This window comes from Ranitomeya imitator, chromosome 6 (assembly GCF_032444005.1).
Source record: "Ranitomeya imitator isolate aRanImi1 chromosome 6, aRanImi1.pri, whole genome shotgun sequence".
Classification (NCBI taxonomy): Eukaryota; Metazoa; Chordata; class Amphibia; order Anura; family Dendrobatidae; genus Ranitomeya; species Ranitomeya imitator.
In genome coordinates this window covers 382749576-382769155 of record NC_091287.1, presented here as the reverse complement: position 1 = coordinate 382769155, position 19580 = coordinate 382749576, and the positions used below count along the sequence as shown (strand labels likewise).

Below are 19580 nucleotides of genomic sequence, written 5' to 3'. Positions count from 1 at the left end.
AGGCCTCGAGGGCCGCCAACAGTGCAGGTTTTCAGAATTTCCTTAGTATTGCACAGGGGTTGGAATCCAACCCCTGTGCAATACTAAGGAAATCCTGAAAACCTGCACTGTTGGCGGCCCTCGAGGCCTGGAGTTGGGGACCACTGTCATACACTGATTGTTGTACTTCCGCTGTACATGCAGGACAGTCATCGCTAAGGGGTTAAGGTATAAATTGCAGATGCAAAAGTGAGAGCAATAACAGTGTAAGCAATAATACATTAAGCTATCACTCAGTTGGAGAATTTACTAAATGCTTAGATGTTTGCACTTTCTGGTATGTGGCTGATGTTGTCTTTCATACATACATGCATGCTAGACTCACATATATTCTTTCTAAAGCATGCCATGTTTGAGCACTGGATTTACATTGCCAGTGGACATCAAATGTAGTTCTGGTCATTATAGAGCTGTGCCACAAATGTTTGATCACTAAGGTCCCCATTGCTGGGATCCAATAATCACTAGAACTGAGGTCCTAGACTTCCCTATCCTCATCACCACATAATTGGAGTGAGAAGAACTTGATTATTTCAGCCAACCTTATAGCCATTGATTAATGTGACAGGGTGCTTTCCCAACCATTGCTTCATTAATACTGTGTTTTGCAATGATGAGGGACGTTAGGCGCAGGACCTTCATTCTTGTTGGATAACAAATTCAAGTCTAAGAATTGATCTCTCTAATAGGTATGAGCAATACGATTTGCAGGATCCTGGTCCAGCGGCCATCCGACCAGATTACTATGAACTTCCTAGTACCTGCTAGCATCACCTCTGCCTCTAATGAAAAGTAGGCCCTCGTCGACGCTAGTGCTCCTTCATGATGTGCTTTATGCCTACTAATCAGAGAAGGCTCCGAAAGGAAGTATTCTGTTCATAGTACTCCAGTCCAGATGCCACGGAGTACCCACTTTGCCACTGGACCAAGGTCCTGCCAGTCACTGAAACTCTGCAGCTCTCTCCTGCAGATGGTATTTTCTTTTGTGATCCATAGCAGCACTAATGTAAAATCAATCTCTTGGTTTGTCTTCCTGAGCTTGGAGTATAATTAATGTGCCTTTCAGTCTCAACAGAATATGTTTCACTTCTTGTCTCCCTGTTGGAATATTTAGTATCCACACATCCCTACATAGCTTGGAGCATCAGTATATCAACTTTTTTTTCCTCTCTCTCCGCATATTCATTGTCTTTCAGTAACGTAGACGTATATTGACGTGCACATAACTTTGAATATATATCTTTAGATTTCTGCATTGCATTAGACTAAATGTCATTTGCTGACATTGTTGACTTTTTGGTACAAGAGCTTAATTAAGCCCTGTGGTGCATTAGGAACTAGCTTGCGTCTTATCACAGCGCGAGGAAGGGCGCAATAAGGAACTGTGCCACCAGGATGAAAAGTAATTTATTACAATCAGTAAGAGGCGCTAGCCCAGAGCACCTGGACAAGACCCATTTTAATTTAATCCAGGAGACAAATAGACCTTTTGGGATTGTGCAAGATTTTCACATTGCAAAATCCATTCTACAGTTCTATTCAAGTCAAAAAATCCTGATAATTAAACTTGTTCATTTACTATTTTTCAAATTCAAGATTTTTATTGAAGGAATTTTTAACATACAAAGAACAGTAAAACAAATACCCTTTAACAATCCAAATCACAGTCGCAAATACAGTAGGTGACCAAATCCGGTCAAATTCTGTACAATTTTCTATTTTTAACACTTTTTGGTAGAGAATCTACTGTAATTCAATGTTTAGGTTTACTCCCGGTAAGTTTTAGCACAAAAATGTACTTATTGAAATTGAGTGCCTAATTATGCAGTCAATCCGAAACCCCGTGATTAAGTACAGTTTATTGGGACGTATCAAAGTATTGTAAAACTTGGTCTCATTTTGTAAAGACGTACCAAATTTTGCGGTTTATAAGATGCATCGGATTATAAGACGCACCTCAAATTTTGAGGAGAAAAATAAACTTTTTTTAATAAAATGCTGGTGCTTCTTACAATCCAGGTGTCTTATTGCTTACCGGGGGTGGTGGCTGCAGTGAAGCGGGGTCCCAGGGTCGCTTCTGGCGGAGGCAGGAGTGGGTCGATGCTGCGAACCCCAGACTGGGAGAAAGGGGTATTCGGATGTGCGATGCTGTGGGTGTTCGGTGGTGCAGGCCGCAGTGGAACAGGGTCCCAGGGTCACTGCTGGAGGAGGCAGGAATGGTGCTGCGGATGTTCGGTGGTGCAGGGGCTCCGCCAACATTTTCTGAAAGCCAAGAGCCCCCGCATTGTTTACTATGAGGTGGACTCCTGGAAAGTGGCTGCCAGGGCGGCGCATGCTCAGATGGAGGTCTTGGTGCTGAGATCTCGTCTCCCAAGATCTTGGAGCCGAGATCTCCATCTGCGCCGTATCCGCGGCTGTTTTCCTGGAGACATCGCATAGAGGCAGGAGCGGATAAAATATCGACTTTCCTCCATCTGCGTTGAGTGAGATACCGGACCCCGGAAAAAGAATGGTGGCTGCCTTACGCTGCCACCGCAGGGCTACCACTTGCCGCCATACCACCACCGCTCGCCGCCGTACCACCACTGCAGGACCACCGCTTGCCGCAGGACCACCGCACCACCACTGCAACACCCCCAGCTCTGGGCCCGCAGCATTGACCTCTTGGTAAGAACAGTGTTCGGTTTATAAGATGCACCCCCATTTTCCCCCTAATTTTGGGGATCATAAAAGTGCATCTTAAAATCCGAAAAATACGGTATATTATGTTACTTCTTCAGTATCTGAGATGTGTATTTACATACTTTTGGAATAAATTGCACGATAATTGTTAATTTAGCATCCATTGCTGACATTTACAAAAAATGGAGGGCACCATGGATCAGACTCAAATACAGAATCGGGATCAATCCCACAGCGTACAAAGAACAATGATAAATGCAAAGAGAAAAAGAATACGCTGGTAGGGAGAACACCGGTATATGTAAACAGTGAAACCTTTATTAAAGTGTGCACACAGACCAACAATACTATAAAAACACTTGTTTTTAAGTGTTTTTATAGTATTGTTGGTCTGTGTGCACACTTTAATAAAGGTTTCACTGTTTACATATCTCGGTGTTCTCCCTACCAGCGTATTCTTTTTCTCCTTGCATTTACCATTGCTCACATAGCGCAAACAGATTCTGCAGCACTGAATGTCATCTTAAATTTTTCTCACAGCATAATATATTTTTGTTTGAGAAGGAGAAAGAGACATAAAGTATTCCTGGTGTATATTACCTGCTTGCACAACAAATGATTGTGAGAAAAGCTAAAATATTGGTTAACGGTTTGTACATTTTGCATATATTTTCAGTAGAATGCCTTTTATGTGTAATCTTTTCTCTTTGACAGATGACCATTCCCGTGTGAGGCTGCAAAACATTGAAGATGAATCCAGCTCTGACTATATCAATGGAAACTACATTGATGTATGTACATAAGGCTTGTATTCATATAATATGTCTCGGGAATCGTTTGCACACTTGTGTTCTGCCTGAATTTCTGCCTGTAATTTTAGTCTCCAATGTTCTTTGTTCCCCAGAATTAAAGGGTAACTGTTAGGGATGATCTAATCTTTTAAAATTCAAATTCGCTAGCTTCGGCAACTTTTTGCCCAAAATTTCAATTTTCTGTAACTTTAACCCCTTTCAAGCTCTTTAACTCAAACCTAGCCCTAGTAATGTCAAAGTGGCCTCCATATATATGAGGAAACAGATGGTAACTGTTCTTCTCTACTGTTATGTCACATACACTACCTATACGGTTTATTCTGTTTATTAGGAAGTTTTTAATTCTTTCATTAAGCAGATTCACCCCAAAATGGTCTTTAACATGACAGAATCCTGGGGGAAGGAAAAAAGTGTCTTATAAGTGGAGAACGCAACAGATTTACCTGATAAGATATATTATAAAGTATTTTGTATTCACATTTACTACTGATTTATGCAAAGTTTGTTGAAAGTACAGATCCCAATTAAGCTAACATCTTTGCTTTGATAAAACTGTTTTCTTCTCATACGGCAGATTCTCGGTATGGATATAGTGGATTAGGTTAGGTTCCAAGGCAATTTATAGATGGATTCTCATTACATGTCAAATTAGTTTTAATTAATTAATCAACCCATGAACAACATTTAAAGTGTATTCCCTGTCTAGAGGATTGGTGATAAATGTATACCGTAATTGCTGGAGGTCTCACTGTAGCACTGTAGCCTGTTTAAAGTGAACCTGTCAGCAGGATTGTGCACAGTAACCTACAGTGTCAGGTCGGTGCCGTTATACTGATTACAATAATACCTTAGGTGATGAAATCCGTCTTGTGGTTGTTGTTAAATCTTTATTTGTAGTTATTAGTAAATGATGTGCTCCAGGGCGGCCTGTGGGCGGGGCTGTGTGGTGATATCTTCATGTGGTGCTCTGCTTCGGTATTAATACTGATGGCTTATGACAGTTACCTCAGTGACCTTTCCCCTATTTTACTGAATATAATATGAATTAAAAAAAAGATCACATTCATCAGGAAGGCGGCGACGCCTGCGCTGCAACATGATCGCATCTATAATATGCATTAATCTATTTTATTTAGTGATATACATTTATTCTGAAAAAAAAAATTCTGTCTCAAAATGGCGCTCCAATAGATGCTACTGCGTAGGCGCTGCCAGCGTCATTTTGCTAGAGGAGAAAAAAATGTGTCTCCACCAATATGGCACCTCCGCAGTAGCATCTATCGGATCGCTAATAGATGCTACTGCGCAGGTGCGGCCGGTGTCATTTTCAGAAATATATACTTTTTTTAGTATAAATGTATATAACTAAATAAAATAATTTAATACATATTTTAGATGCTAATCATGCGCCGCTGTCTGCCTGCTGAATGAATTTTTTCAATACATATTATATTCATTATGTAAAATAGGGGGCAAGTGACTGAGGGATCAGAGACCTATCAGAAGCCATACAGTTGAATATGTAAGTAGAGCACCACATGAAGACGCCCCACAGGCCACCCTGGAGCACGATCATATCATTAACTGAAAACTGAAAATAAAGATTAAACAACAACCACAAGAAGGATTTCATCGACAAAGGTATCATTTTAATCAGTATAACGACGCTGAACTGACACTGTCTGTAGGTCACAGTGCACAATCCTGCTGACAGGTTCCCTTTAAGTGAAATAGTAGTCACCACTTGTCATTCATGGATTATGGGTTTGATATAGATAGCAAAGCACTACACTCAGTCTCTTTCAGAATTATAGATATTAAATGGGGCATTAACAAACGTGCGTGATCACAAATCCACTCAATTGGAGATTGTGGGACAAAGTTCTCATGATTGGCGAGGGTCGCATTGGTAGCACCTCCAGGGATCATACAGTTATCACTTATCTCAGGAAGAGATGATAACTGTTGAACCTCCCAATGGACCAACCACTTTAATAAAGGTTTGCGTCCTGTAGAGCAGAACCATACTTGACTTTGCTTTCAGCTGTGACACAATGAACATGATTCTCCCTTGGGTTTATTGCCCAACATTGGCTCTTACAGTGTATAAAGAATGAATCATATTTACTTTTAGGCAAAAATAGTTGTGACAATATTTCTATTTTTGTGGTGTCACTTTGGTGGCCTCCAGACAGTCTACCCTTCCTCCCGACACAAGTGTGGACAAAGTAAATGTTATGTCTCTCTTGTGTCACCAATTTGGCATGATTCTTCATTAAATAGAAATCTGCTTGCATATTAATGCGACAAAACTATGTAATTCCTAATGCTGTGCTTTGCAATCTCTTGTCATCTCTGCACTTTTAAGTTCCCTTCAAAGCAGTGTGCAGCTGTTAACCAATGCTTCTAATGCAAGCAAGCCATTTCATGAAATATGTAAACCCCTTAATTATTCAGCAGCACTTCTTTGTTCGTATTGCATCATGTTAACTGAATGTTTTACATTGGAATGAACTGTTTTGAGAAATGGGAAGTTTATAGATAAATCAATTAATATGAAATTCTAATTGAAAATAATGGGACACTCAGTGTAAATATGCAGAAGTATTTAGAGGCAGTTAGTTGCTTTGTGAGAAAAGTGGCTGTCTGTGCTAAGCAGTTAAAAGCGGAGGTGGAAATGGCTAATACTATGCTATAATTCCTGTTGAATTCAAATTAGACTTTACATTCAGTGATAACAGCCGCATGGTTATTATGGTGACCTATCTGCGAACCTTGAAGAGTAGCAAATTTTGTATAATCTCAGGTCTGTGATCCAAATTGCTTCATGTGAACACATTATCAAAGTGAACCTGTCACCTTCATACATTAATCGCCATTTGCAGAAATATCATTCACTCAGATTTAGACAAAGTGAAATGTAATGAAGTATTTTTCATTTTCAACTTAGTCATACATTTTACATAAGGATTCCATGCATACTTAGCTTATGTGGTGGCTCTACTGTTCTTGAGTCCAACTGGTCATTCACTAGCATTCATGGGTGAAATAAGTACTAGGAGGACAATCTTTTAAGTCATGGAGGACATGTTCTCAGGAGTTAGATTCTGTCTATTTGATTGCCCTAAAATGTTTTAACAGCTGCTCCCTGCAGACAATGGTGGCATGGAAAGGACCATTATTAACCCCTTCATGACCAGGGGATTTTTCGTTTTTCCGTGTTCGTTTTTCGCTCCCCTCCTTCCCAGAGCCATAACTTTTTTATTTTTCCGTCAATTTGGCCATGTGAGGGCTTATTTTTTGCGGGACGAGTTGTACTTTTGAACGACATCATTGGTTTTAGCATGTCGTGTACTAGAAAACGGGAAAAAAATTCCAAGTGCGGTGAAATTGCAAAAAAAGTGCAATCCCACATTGGTTTTTTGTTTGGCTTTTTTGCTAGGTTCACTAAATGCTAAAAATGACCTGCCATTATGATTCTCCAGGTCATTACGAGTTCATAGACACCAAACATGACTAGGTTATTTTTTATCTAAGTGGTGAAAAAAAATTCCAAACTTTGCTAAAAAAAAAAAAAAAAAAAAATTGCGCCATTTTCCGATACTCGTAGCGTCTCCATTTTTCGTGATCTGGGGTCGGTTGAGGGCTTATTTTTTGCGTGCCGAGATGACGTTTTTAATAGCATTTCGGTGCAGATACGTTCTTTTGATCGCCCGTTATTGCATTTTAATGCAATGTCGCGGCGACCAAAAAAACGTAATTCTGGCGTTTTGAGTTTTTTTCCCGCTACGCTGTTTAGCGATCAGGTTAATACTTTTTTTTATTTGATAGATCGGGCAATTCTGAGCGCGGCGATACCAAATATGCGTAGATTTGATATTTTTTTTATTGATTTATTTTGATTGGGGCGAAAGGGGGGTGATTTAAACTTTTATGTTTTTTTTATTTTTTTCACATTTTTTTAAACTTTTTTTTTTACCTTTTGCCATGCTTCAATAGCCTCCATGGGAGGCTAGAAGCAGGGACAGCACGATCGGCTCTGCTACATAGCAGCGATCTGCTGATCACTGCTATGTAGCAGAATTGCACGTGTGCTGTGAGCGCCGACCACAGGGTGGCGCTCACAGCGACGGGCAATCAGTAACCATAGAGGTCTCAAGGACCTCTATGGCTACAATGGAGACGCATCGCCGACCCCCGGACATGTGACGGGGGTCGGCGATGACGTCATTTCCGGCCGCCCGGCCGGAAGCGGTAGTTAAATGCCGCTGTCTGCGTTTGACAGCGACATTTAACTAGTTAATAGGTGCGGGCAGATCGCGATTCTGCCCGCGCCTATTACGGGCACATGTCAGCTGTTCAAAACAGCTGACATGTCCCGGCTTTGGTGCGGGCTCACCGCGGAGCCCTGCATCAAAGCAGGGGAGCCGGCATCGGACGGTATAGTACGTCCGATGCCGGTAAGGGGTTAAGGTACTAAATTGACTAGCATTCAGTACCTTGTGAAAATAAACCTTGTGACTTTGCTGTAGTTTTCAAGTGTTAGGAGTTTTGAATATACAGTATATGAACTAGTATGGTGAAGCTATAGTATCACTTCATGCAACAGCATCATAAACTTGGGACCTCGACCTTGGCAATCTTCCATGTTACCTCTTTTGCATTTTTTTCTCCACTTCCACCAACTTCTAACTTTTTTTTTCTGTGCACATACCACATTAGGTTTTGTTTTTTGCAGCATGAGCTTTAGTTTTAAATGACACCATCAATTTCATCATACAATCTATTAAAAAATGGGGAAAAAATTTAAAAATGCAGTAAAAAACAGCAAATTACGCAATTAACCAGTAAGTAAATATATTTCAAACGGTGCCATTGGCACCAGAATTTTCACCAGATGTCGGTAGCAATCCATCCAATCCACACAGGCAAAGAAATCAAACCATAGATGTCCATAAATTAAGTTAGGTGTAATAATGAGAACTGACACAGGGAAAAAATATTGGACACATGAAGAAAGAGAGGTGCAAAAAGCCATGGAAAGTCATGACACCAGTTGAAATCCATCAGTAATGCTGCCGCTTAGTGAAAAATAATATTTGCTGGTTCATCTGATGGCCTATAAAAAGGTGTCTCATTACCAATGTACCACACAAGAAACATGCCATGATGGGTAAAACCAGTGAGCTGTCTCAAGACCTTCGAATCCTTATTGTTACAAAATACACTGATGGCATTGGTTACTAAAGAATTTCTGAATTACTGAAGGTAGCACTGTTGGAGCCATACTCTGGAAGTGGAAAGAACATCATTTCACCATAAGTAGTAAGAAAAATCCGGCACTCTGAGGTGAATATGGTGAAAAAACATGAGAATTTTATTACAGTGGTCATAATAGATACTGTGTATCATACGTGACGTTTCGATCAATGGAGACCTTTATCAAACATACACTGTAGGGACAATCATAAAAACAGTCATAAGAAATATCGTGCAAAATACCAAGGAAACCAAAAAAATAATAAATATGACATAATGTTCAGGTGGTAGTCACCCATTTAAGGGGATATAATCGTAACAGGGTTTGTCTCAGAGAGATGCCAGGCCCACAAAAAAAAGAAAACACAGATAAGTACGAATCAACAGTAGGGAAAAATGTAATTTGGAAGAGGATCCCAACCAAGATTCGTGTCCACTAAAACATCCAAAAATCCAGTATATTGTAAAACAACAGAAATGCAAAACTGCAATAAAAATATACAAAGTCAATCTTACCATGTGTATCAGGCCACAGTTTGTGGGTAAAGAAATAGAGGAGCCAGGGCTGTGTGTATAAGCGACGTCACTTGATCATGGAGTGCTACATACCAGCTCATCACTGGGTTTAAAAAGACCCGACACTGACGTCACTCCCATTGAGATCACAGGAAGTGACATAAGTGGTTGGCAATGGTTGGCATAGGAGCAGCATGGTCCGCATAACTGTCCTCAATGGTTGGCAATGGGCAGTGGGGACAGAAACCACCCATAATGACGTCAGGACAGAATAGAATGAAGCCGCCTTAAACATGGAGAGAATGTACTATGGTATAATGGAGGAGGTTGAGCCATATGGGAATATAGATAGGAAGGCAGGAGAAGACGAAGGGGCTTAGAAGGGCATTGCGAAAGGCAGATAGACAATGGGATCATTGTGTGGGCAAAAAAATCAGAAACGGAAAAACAAAAATAGTAGAAAATAAGAATAAATAATAAAATATAACAACAAATAAAAAAAATAAAATGTAAATTAATAAAAATAAATAGGGAGAAAAAAAGGGAACATGGGAAACTGATAAAAAATGAGGTGTATTAACAATACCCAGGGTTGATAGGTGGTTCTGCAATTAAAATGAAAATAGGTTAGCCACTTCACCATAAGCCAGTCAGGACCAGGTGCTCCCTACAAGATTTCAGACAGAGGAGTGAAAATAATTATCAGAATAGTTTTCCAAGAGCCAAGGACCACCTGTGGAGAGTTACAGAAAGACCTCACCATTCAAGATTCTATTGATCAACAAAAATGATGTTCAAGTGTATTTAAAGGGAACCTGTCACCTGAATTTGGCGGGACCGGTTTTCGGTCATATGGGCGGAGTTTTCAGGTGGTTTGATTCACCCTTTCCTTACCCGCTGGCTGCATGCTGGCCGCAATCTTGCCTTGCGCAGGCGTGTGTTAGATCTCGAGTTCCCGCTTCTGCACAGGGGGAATCTCGAGCCATCTCCGCTGCGGTCTCCCATTCTTATCCAGCCGCAGTGGAGTCTGCTCAGCAGGGACGTCGGTCCCAGCGTCTTGCTCAGTCTCACTCTGTACAGAGAGTTACTGCTGCTTCTTCAGCTTCTGCCATTAAAGCCAGTGCTGGTCAGCAGCGAGCGGACTTCTCTGGGACTAAGTCCTTGTCTGCACACACTGAGCATGGCCAGGGCAAGATCTCCCGTTGGAGATCGAGGGTCATGTGCTCAGGCCCTGCAGCACATTCTATTGGTCCTCTTGGCAGGTCTTGGAAGGGCAAAGTTTCTGTGGCCACTTCCTGTGCTGCAACTATATAAACTGCGCATGACCGCACGGCCATGCGCTAGTGTACATTTGCATATGTGTGTTTGTTGTGAGTGGAAGTCGTCCTTGGATACCCCGTCCCTATTGAATGTCTGTTCGCGGAAGGTGTATGGTTGCTATCTAGCGCCCGACTTATACTACAGCACGAATCACACATTACAGCGTCCAGTTGCTGTGACCGCCAGTACGGCGCCGTGCACTTCCTCTGTGCTTTCCTTACCCAAGCCTGGGTGGTTAGTGGCGTTCGTCAGTGCGGCACCGCATGCACTCTTGTGCCCTAATATTGTTATTCAGCTTCCTTACACACCCAGTTGCGGTGTTGTGCCAGCAAGGGTCTAATCGGACTTCAATCCTAGTTGGGGTTGAGTTCGCTGACTACTTGCTCGCGCTCTATGTGCGGTACCGCGATCCTGTGATGCAACAGGATCGCTTCCTTCACGCTGGGTGAAGTTTAACCCACGTGTGTATACTTATGAGTACCGCCATATAGTCCGTCATTACTTGGCAGCAGGTTCCATCTCTGCACGGTGGACCCCAGGCTGCGAACGCACCATACTCTATCTGTCTTTGTATTTGGTGCGTTCCGCTAGCCCTAACATTACACTAGCGCCAGGGTCTGGCTAGTAATGACGGACAAACAGCAATCCTTGCGGTATATCCAGCAGCTGGAGGGTAGGTTACATAGTAACATAGTAACATAGTTAGTAAGGCCGAAAAAAGACATTTGTCCATCCAGTTCAGCCTATATTCCATCATAATAAGTACCCAGATCTACGTCCTTCTACAGAACCTAATAATTGTATGATACAATATTGTTCTGCTCCAGGAAGACATCCAGGCCTCTCTTGAACCCCTCGACTGAGTTCGCCATCACCACCTCCTCAGGCAAGCAATTCCAGATTCTCACTGCCCTAACAGTAAAGAATCCTCTTCTATGTTGGTGGAAAAACCTTCTCTCCTCCAGACGCAAAGAATGCCCCCTTGTGCCCGTCACCTTCCTTGGTATAAACAGATCCTCAGCGAGATATTTGTATTGTCCCCTTATATACTTATACATGGTTATTAGATCGCCCCTCAGTCGTCTTTTTTCTAGACTAAATAATCCTAATTTCGCTAATCTATCTGGGTATTGTAGTTCTCCCATCCCCTTTATTAATTTTGTTGCCCTCCTTTGTACTCTCTCTAGTTCCATTATATCCTTCTTGAGCACCGGTGCCCAAAACTGGACACAGTACTCCATGTGCGGTCTAACTAGGGATTTGTACAGAGGCAGTATAATGCTCTCATCATGTGTATCCAGACCTCTTTTAATGCACCCCATGATCCTGTTTGCCTTGGCAGCTGCTGCCTGGCACTGGCTGCTCCAGGTAAGTTTATCATTAACTAGGATCCCCAAGTCCTTCTCCCTGTCAGATTTACCCAGTGGTTTCCCGTTCAGTGTGTAATGGTGATATTGATTCCCTCTTCCCATGTGTATAACCTTACATTTATCATTGTTAAACCTCATCTGCCACCTTTCAGCCCAAGTTTCCAACTTATCCAGATCCATCTGTAGCAGAATACTATCTTCTCTTGTATTAACTGCTTTACATAGTTTTGTATCATCTGCAAATATCGATATTTTACTGTGTAAACCTTCTACCAGATCATTAATGAATATGTTGAAGAGAACAGGTCCCAATACTGACCCCTGCGGTACCCCACTGGTCACAGCGACCCAGTTAGAGACTATACCATTTATAACCACCCTCTGATTTCTATCACTAAGCCAGTTACTAACCCATTTACACACATTTTCCCCCAGACCAAGCATTCTCATTTTGTGTACCAACCTCTTGTGCGGCACGGTATCAAACGCTTTGGAAAAATCGAGATATACCACGTCCAATGACTCACCGTGGTCCAGTCTATAGCTTACCTCTTCATAAAAACTGATTAGATTGGTTTGACAGGAGCGATTTCTCATAAACCCATGCTGATATGGAGTTAAACAGTTATTCTCATTGAGATAATCCAGAATAACATCCCTCAGAAACCCTTCAAATATTTTACCAACAATAGAGGTTAGACTTACTGGCCTATAATTTCCAGGTTCACTTTTAGAGCCCTTTTTGAATATTGGCACCACATTTGCTATGCGCCAGTCCTGCGGAACAGACCCTGTCGCTATAGAGTCACTAAAAATAAGAAATAATGGTTTATCTATTACATTACTTAGTTCTCTTAGTACTCGTGGGTGTATGCCATCCGGACCCGGAGATTTATCTATTTTAATCTTATTTAGCCGGTTTCGCACCTCTTCTTGGGTTAGATTGGTGACCCTTAATATAGGGTTTTCATTGTTTCTTGGGATTTCACCTAGCATTTCATTTTCCACCGTGAATACCGTGGAGAAGAAGGTGTTTAATATGTTAGCTTTTTCCTCGTCATCTACAACCATTCTTTCCTCACTATTTTTTAAGGGGCCTACATTTTCAGTTTTTATTCTTTTACTATTGATATAGTTGAAGAACAGTTTGGGATTAGTTTTACTCTCCTTAGCAATGTGCTTCTCTGTTTCCTTTTTGGCAGCTTTAATTAGTTTTTTAGATAAAGTATTTTTCTCCCTATAGTTTTTTAGAGCTTCAATGGTGCCATCCTGCTTTAGTAGTGCAAATGCTTTCTTTTTACTGTTAATTGCCTGTCTTACTTCTTTGTTTAGCCACATTGGGTTTTTCCTATTTCTAGTCCTTTTATTCCCACAAGGTATAAACCGCTTACACTGCCTATTTAGGATGTTCTTAAACATTTCCCATTTATTATCTGTATTCTCATTTCTGAGGATATTGTCCCAGTCTACCAGATTAAGGGCATCTCTAAGCTGTTCAAACTTTGCCTTCCTAAAGTTCAATGTTTTTGTGACTCCCTGACAAGTCCCCCTAGTGAAAGACAGGTGAAAATGCACAATATTGTGGTCGCTATTTCCTAAATGCCCAACCACCTGCAGATTTGTTATTCTGTCAGGTCTATTAGATAGTATTAGGTCTAAAAGTGCTGCTCCTCTGGTTGGATTCTGCACCAATTGTGAAAGATAATTTTTCTTGGTTATTAGCAGAAACCTGTTGCCTTTATGGGTTTCACAGGTTTCTGTTTCCCAGTTAATATCTGGGTAGTTAAAGTCCCCCATAACCAGGACCTCATTATGGGTTGCAACTTCATCTATCTGCTTTAGAAGTAGACTTTCCATGCTTTCTGTTATATTTGGGGGTTTGTAACAGACCCCAATGAGAATTTTGTTACCATTTTTCCCTCCATGAATTTCAACCCATATGGACTCGACATCCTCATTCCCTTCGCTAATATCCTCCCTTAAAGTGGACTTTAGACAAGACTTTACATAGAGACAAACCCCTCCTCCTCTCCGATTTTTACGATCCTTTCTAAACAGACTGTAACCCTGTAAGTTAACTGCCCAGTCATAGCTTTCATCTAACCATGTCTCGGTTATTCCCACTATGTCAAAGTTACCTGTAGATATTTCTGCTTCTAGTTCTTCCATCTTGTTTGTCAGGCTTCTGGCGTTTGCGAGCATGCAGTTTAGAGGATTTTGTTTTGTTCCAATCTCCTCACTGTGGATTGTTTTAGAAATGTTCTTACCTCCCTTCTGAGTATGTTTTCCTGGGTCGTCTTTGTTCGAGTCTAATGTTTTTCTTCCCGTCCCCTCTTCTTCTAGTTTAACGCCCTCCTGATGAGTGTAGCGAGTCTTCTGGCGAATGTGTGTTTCCCAGGTTTGTTGAGGTGTAGTCCGTCTCTGGCGAGGAGTCCATCATACCAGTAATTCACACCGTGGTCCAGGAATCCAAATCCTTGTTGTCTGCACCATCGTCTTAGCCAGTTGTTTGCATCAAGGATCCTGTTCCATCTCCTGGTGCCATGCCCGTCTACTGGAAGGATAGAAGAAAAAACTACCTGTGCATCCAGTTCCTTTACTTTCTTCCCCAACTCTTCAAAGTCCTTGCAGATTGTCGGTAGGTCCTTCCTTGCCGTGTCATTGGTGCCAACATGTATCAGAAGAAATGGGTGGACGTCCTTGGAGCTGAAGAGCTTTGGTATCCTATTGGTCACATCCTTGATCATCGCACCTGGAAGGCAGCATACTTCTCTTGCAGTTATGTCCGGTCTGCAGATGGCTGCTTCGGTGCCTCTCAGTAGTGAGTCTCCCACCACCACCACTCTTCGTTGCTTCTTGGCTGTACTTTTTGCTGTCACTTGTTGCTGTGTGCCCTTTTCTTTTTTGCTTGCTGGTATTGCTTCATTCTTAGGTGTGCCATCTTCATCCTCTACAAAGATTTGATATCGGTTCTTCAGTTGTGTGGTTGGTGATTTCTCCATGGTCTTCTTGCTTCTTTTGGTCACATGCTTCCACTCATCTGCTTTTGGAGGTTCTCTGACACTTTTTGCACCTTCCGTGACCAGTAGAGATGCTTCTGTTCTGTCTAGAAAGTCTTCATTCTCTTTGATGAGTTTCAAAGTTGCTATTCTTTCTTCCAGACCCCGCACCTTTTCTTCTAAAAGGGCCACTAGTCTACACTTCTGACAGGTGAAATTGGATTCTTCTTCTGGTCGATCTGTGAACATGTAGCACATGCTGCAGCTCACCATGTAGGTTGTCACATCTGCCATGTTGCTCCTAGATCCTGCTGACTTGCTGTGTGTTTTCCTTCTTGTGTAATCTACTCAGCCAAGCTCTCTTGCAATAATGTCCTACAGGCAAAAATTCCCCAGCGCGCGGTTTGGTGATGCTTTCGAAGCAGCTGGTCCCGGCTGTATCCAACGATCTTCTAGCTTAGGGAGACTTCGCTTCTCCCAGAAGGCACCTGGAATATGCAAATTAGCCTCCTGAAGCTTGAATCCCTGGTTTGGTGATGCTTTCGAAGCAGCTGGTCCCGGCTGTACCCAACGATCTTCTAGCTTAGGGAGACTTCGCTTCTCCCAGAAGGCACCTGGAATATGCAAATTAGCCTCCTGAAGCTTGAATCCCTGGTTTGGTGATGCTTTCGAAGCAGCTGGTCCCGGCTGTACCCAACGATCTTCTAGCTTAGGGAGACTTCGCTTCTCCCAGAAGGCACCTGGAATATGCAAATTAGCCTCCTGAAGCTTGAATCCCTGGTTTGGTGATGCTTTCGAAGCAGCTGGTCCCGGCTGTACCCAACAATCTTCTAGCTTAGGGAGACTTCGCTTCTCCCAGAAGGCACCTGGAATATGCAAATTAGCCTCCTGAAGCTTGAATCCCTGGTTTGGTGATGCTTTCGAAGCAGCTGGTCCCGGCTGTACCCAACGATCTTCTAGCTTAGGGAGACTTCGCTTCTCCCAGAAGGCACCTGGAATATGCAAATTAGCCTCCTGAAGCTTGAATCCCTGGTTTGGTGATGCTTTCGAAGCAGCTGGTCCCGGCTGTACCCAACGATCTTCTAGCTTAGGGAGACTTCGCTTCTCCCAGAAGGCACCTGGAATATGCAAATTAGCCTCCTGAAGCTTGAATCCCTGGTTTGGTGATGCTTTCGAAGCAGCTGGTCCCGGCTGTACCCAATGATCTTCTAGCTTAGGGAGACTTCGCTTCTCCCAGAAGGCACCTGGAATATGCAAATTAGCCTCCTGATGCTTGAATCCCTGATTTGGTGATGCTTTCGAAGCAGCTGGTCCCGGCTGTACCCAACGATCTTCTAGCTTAGGGAGACTTCGCTTCTCCCAGAAGGCACCTGGAATATGCAAATTAGCCTCCTGAAGCTTGAATCCCTGGTTTGGTGATGCTTTCGAAGCAGCTGGTCCCGGCTGTACCCAACGATCTTCTAGCTTAGGGAGACTTCGCTTCTCCCAGAAGGCACCTGGAATATGCAAATTAGCCTCCTGAAGCTTGAATTCCTGGTTTGGTGATGCTTTCGAAGCAGCTGGTCCCGGCTGTACCCAACGATCTTCTAGCTTAGGGAGACTTCGCTTCTCCCAGAAGGCACCTGGAATATGCAAATTAGCCTCCTGAAGCTTGAATCCCTGGTTTGGTGATGCTTTCGAAGCAGCTGGTCCCGGCTGTACCCAACGATCTTCTAGCTTAGGGAGACTTCGCTTCTCCCAGAAGGCACCTGGAATATGCAAATTAGCCTCCTGAAGCTTGAATCCCTGGTTTGGTGATGCTTTCGAAGCAGCTGGTCCCGGCTGTACCCAACGATCTTCTAGCTTAGGGAGACTTCGCTTCTCCCAGAAGGCACCTGGAATATGCAAATTAGCCTCCTGAAGCTTGAATCCCTGGTTAGGTTGGCGGCTCTTGAGAGCGCAACCTCAGTTGTGGATGTTACCGCAGTTGCTGTACAGGCTGCTAGCGTGGCTGCAGCAACCCTGTCCATTGCCACCCCTGCTCCGACATTTTCTCGCCTCCCGCTGCCAGAAAAATTTTCTGGTGATAGCAAATTTTGTAGGGGATTTGTGAGTCAGTGCTCTATTCACCTCGAGCTCCTGGCTGCACGTTTTCCCACAGAGCGGGCTAAGGTGGGATTTATAGTGTCTCTCTTGTCGGACAGGGCGTTGGAATGGGCTACGCCGCTGTGGGAGCGTGGCGATCATGTGGTGCAGAGTGCTCCGCTGTTTCTGAGCACTCTGAAACAGGTCTTTTTAGGACCTCAAGTCACCCATGATACTGCGCTCCAACTGCTGGCATTAACTCAGGGTGAGTCCTTGGTCAGTCAGTTTGCCGTCCAATTCCGCACTTTAGCTTCTGAGCTGGATTGGTCGGATAAAGCTCTTATCCCCATATTTTGGAGGGGCCTGGCTGACCACGTTAAGGATGCTCTGGCCACTAAGGAGATTCCTGCCACACTGGAGGAGTTAATAACTGTCTCCACTCGAATTGACCTCCGTTTTAACGAGCGGAGGTTAGAGCGAGCCCAGTGTAGGCAGAGGTTTCGGCTGGCTCCTACCTTCGCCAAACCTCTGGAATCTCCGGTCCTGGTTCCTGAGTCACATGAGGCCAGGGAAGTGTCACAAGCGGGATCTAAGTCCCGGACCGCTTGTGCACTCAAGGTCTGTCATGTTTGCCAGCAGTCAGGACATCTAGCCACCAGATGTCCTCAGCGGTCGAGGAAATGTCAGCGTCTAGTGGTAGTAGGTGGAGGTACACTAGACACGGCGACGTTTGCCTCTAAATTGTCCTTTAAGGGGACAATTACTATAGGCTCATTCTCCCACTCGGTAGAGCTCTGCGTGGATTCTGGGGCGGAGGGCAATTTTATGTCTTCTGCCTTCGCCCAACGTCATGCAATACCCCTGGTTATGCTAGCTCAACCAGTAACAGTACGAGTGGTGAATGGGTCGACACTGCCCTCACAGATTACACACCAGACCATCCCTTTTACTCTGTCCATGTCGCCAACTCATCAGGAGATTATATCTCTGCTCGTCATTCCTGAGGGAATTGATGAGGTCCTGTTGGGAATACCTTGGCTATGGTACCACTCTCCTCATATTGAGTGGTCCTCTGGCAGAATCCTGGGATGGGGCGAATCTTGTGGGGGTAGGTGTCAGAGGGAGTGCGTTCAGGTTGCTACTACAGAGGTACCCGCAGATCTTTCCTCTCTCCCCAAGCAGTATTGGTCTTATGCAGACGTGTTCTCCAAAAAGGCGGCGGAGATCCTTCCGCCCCATCGCCCCTATGACTGTCCTATTGATCTCTTGCCTGGTGCTGAGCCTCCCCGGGGTCGAGTCTATCCGTTATCTCTCCCGGAGATGGAGGCAATGTCACAGTACATCCAGGAAAATCTGGCAAGAGGATTCATTAGGAAGTCAGTGTCACCTGCTGGGGCAGGGTTTTGAATGGGGAATTGCGTCCATGCATAGACTACAGGGGTCTTAATGCCATCACCGTTAAAAATAAATATCCTTTGCCCTTGATATCTGAGCTCTAAGATAGGCTTCGGGGAGCAACGGTATTTACTAAACTAGATCTGCGGGGTGCTTACAAACTGATTCGCATCCGTGAGGGGGACGAATGGAAGACGGCTTTTAACACCAGGGATGGGCACTATGAATATCTGGTGATGCCCTTCGGGCTCTGTAATGCCCCAGCCGTTTTCCAAGACTTTGTGAACGATATCTTCCGGGATATGCTTTCCACCTCGGTCGTAGTCTATCTGGATGATATTCTCATCTACTCTCCAGATATTGACTCCCACCGGAGAGATGTTTGCAAAGTCTTCGACCTCCTACGGGCAAACTCCCTCTATGCCAAGTTGGAGAAGTGTATGTTTGAGCAGGAGTCCTTACCTTTCCTAGGCTACATCATCTCTGCCCAGGGATTGGCTATGGATCCTGCCAAACTACAGGCTGTGATGGACTGGCAGGAACCCCATTCTCTTAAAGCGGTGCAGCGCTTTATGGGGTTCATTAATTATTATCGCCAGTTCATTCCGCACTTCTCAACTTTGGTAGCTCCCTTGGTTGCCCTCACCAAGAAGGGGGCGAATCCCAAATTGTGGTCTGAGGAGGTCTCCAAGGCCTTTAACTCTATAAAGTCACACTTCGCTAGCGCTCCCATCCTACATCGCCCCGATGTTGATAAGCCATTTATCATGGAGGTGGATGCCTCTTCTGTTGGTGCTGGAGCAGTCCTCTTCCAAAAGGATGCTCAAGGTCGGAAGCATCCTTGCTTCTTTTTCTCCAAGACCTTCTCACCAGCAGAGAGGAATTATTCCATCGGGGACAGGGAGTTGCTAGCCATGAAGTTGGCTTTCTCGGAGTGGAGACATCTCTTGGAGGGAGCACGTTTTCCCTTCCAAGTCTTCACAGACCATAAAAATTTGGTGTACCTGCAGACAGCCCAGTGGTTGATTTCTCGCCAGGCCAGATGGTCCTTATTCTTCTCCCGGTTTCATTTCACCCTCCATTTTCTTTCTGGGGAGAAGAACATTCGGGCCGACGCTCTCTCT

General features: G+C 43.7%; 1 protein-coding gene across 9 annotated transcripts in view; it reads left to right on the top strand.

Moving 5' to 3' along the window:
- PTPRM (protein tyrosine phosphatase receptor type M) overlaps positions 1–19580 on the top strand; it is a 1024381-nt gene that overhangs the window by 899594 nt on the left and 105207 nt on the right. For all 9 annotated transcript variants that reach the window (XM_069731071.1, XM_069731069.1, XM_069731074.1 and 6 more), the window contains one exon: positions 3436–3512. In XM_069731071.1, the coding sequence (XP_069587172.1) occupies positions 3436–3512 (77 nt within the window). The remainder of the gene's footprint in view (positions 1–3435; positions 3513–19580) is intronic.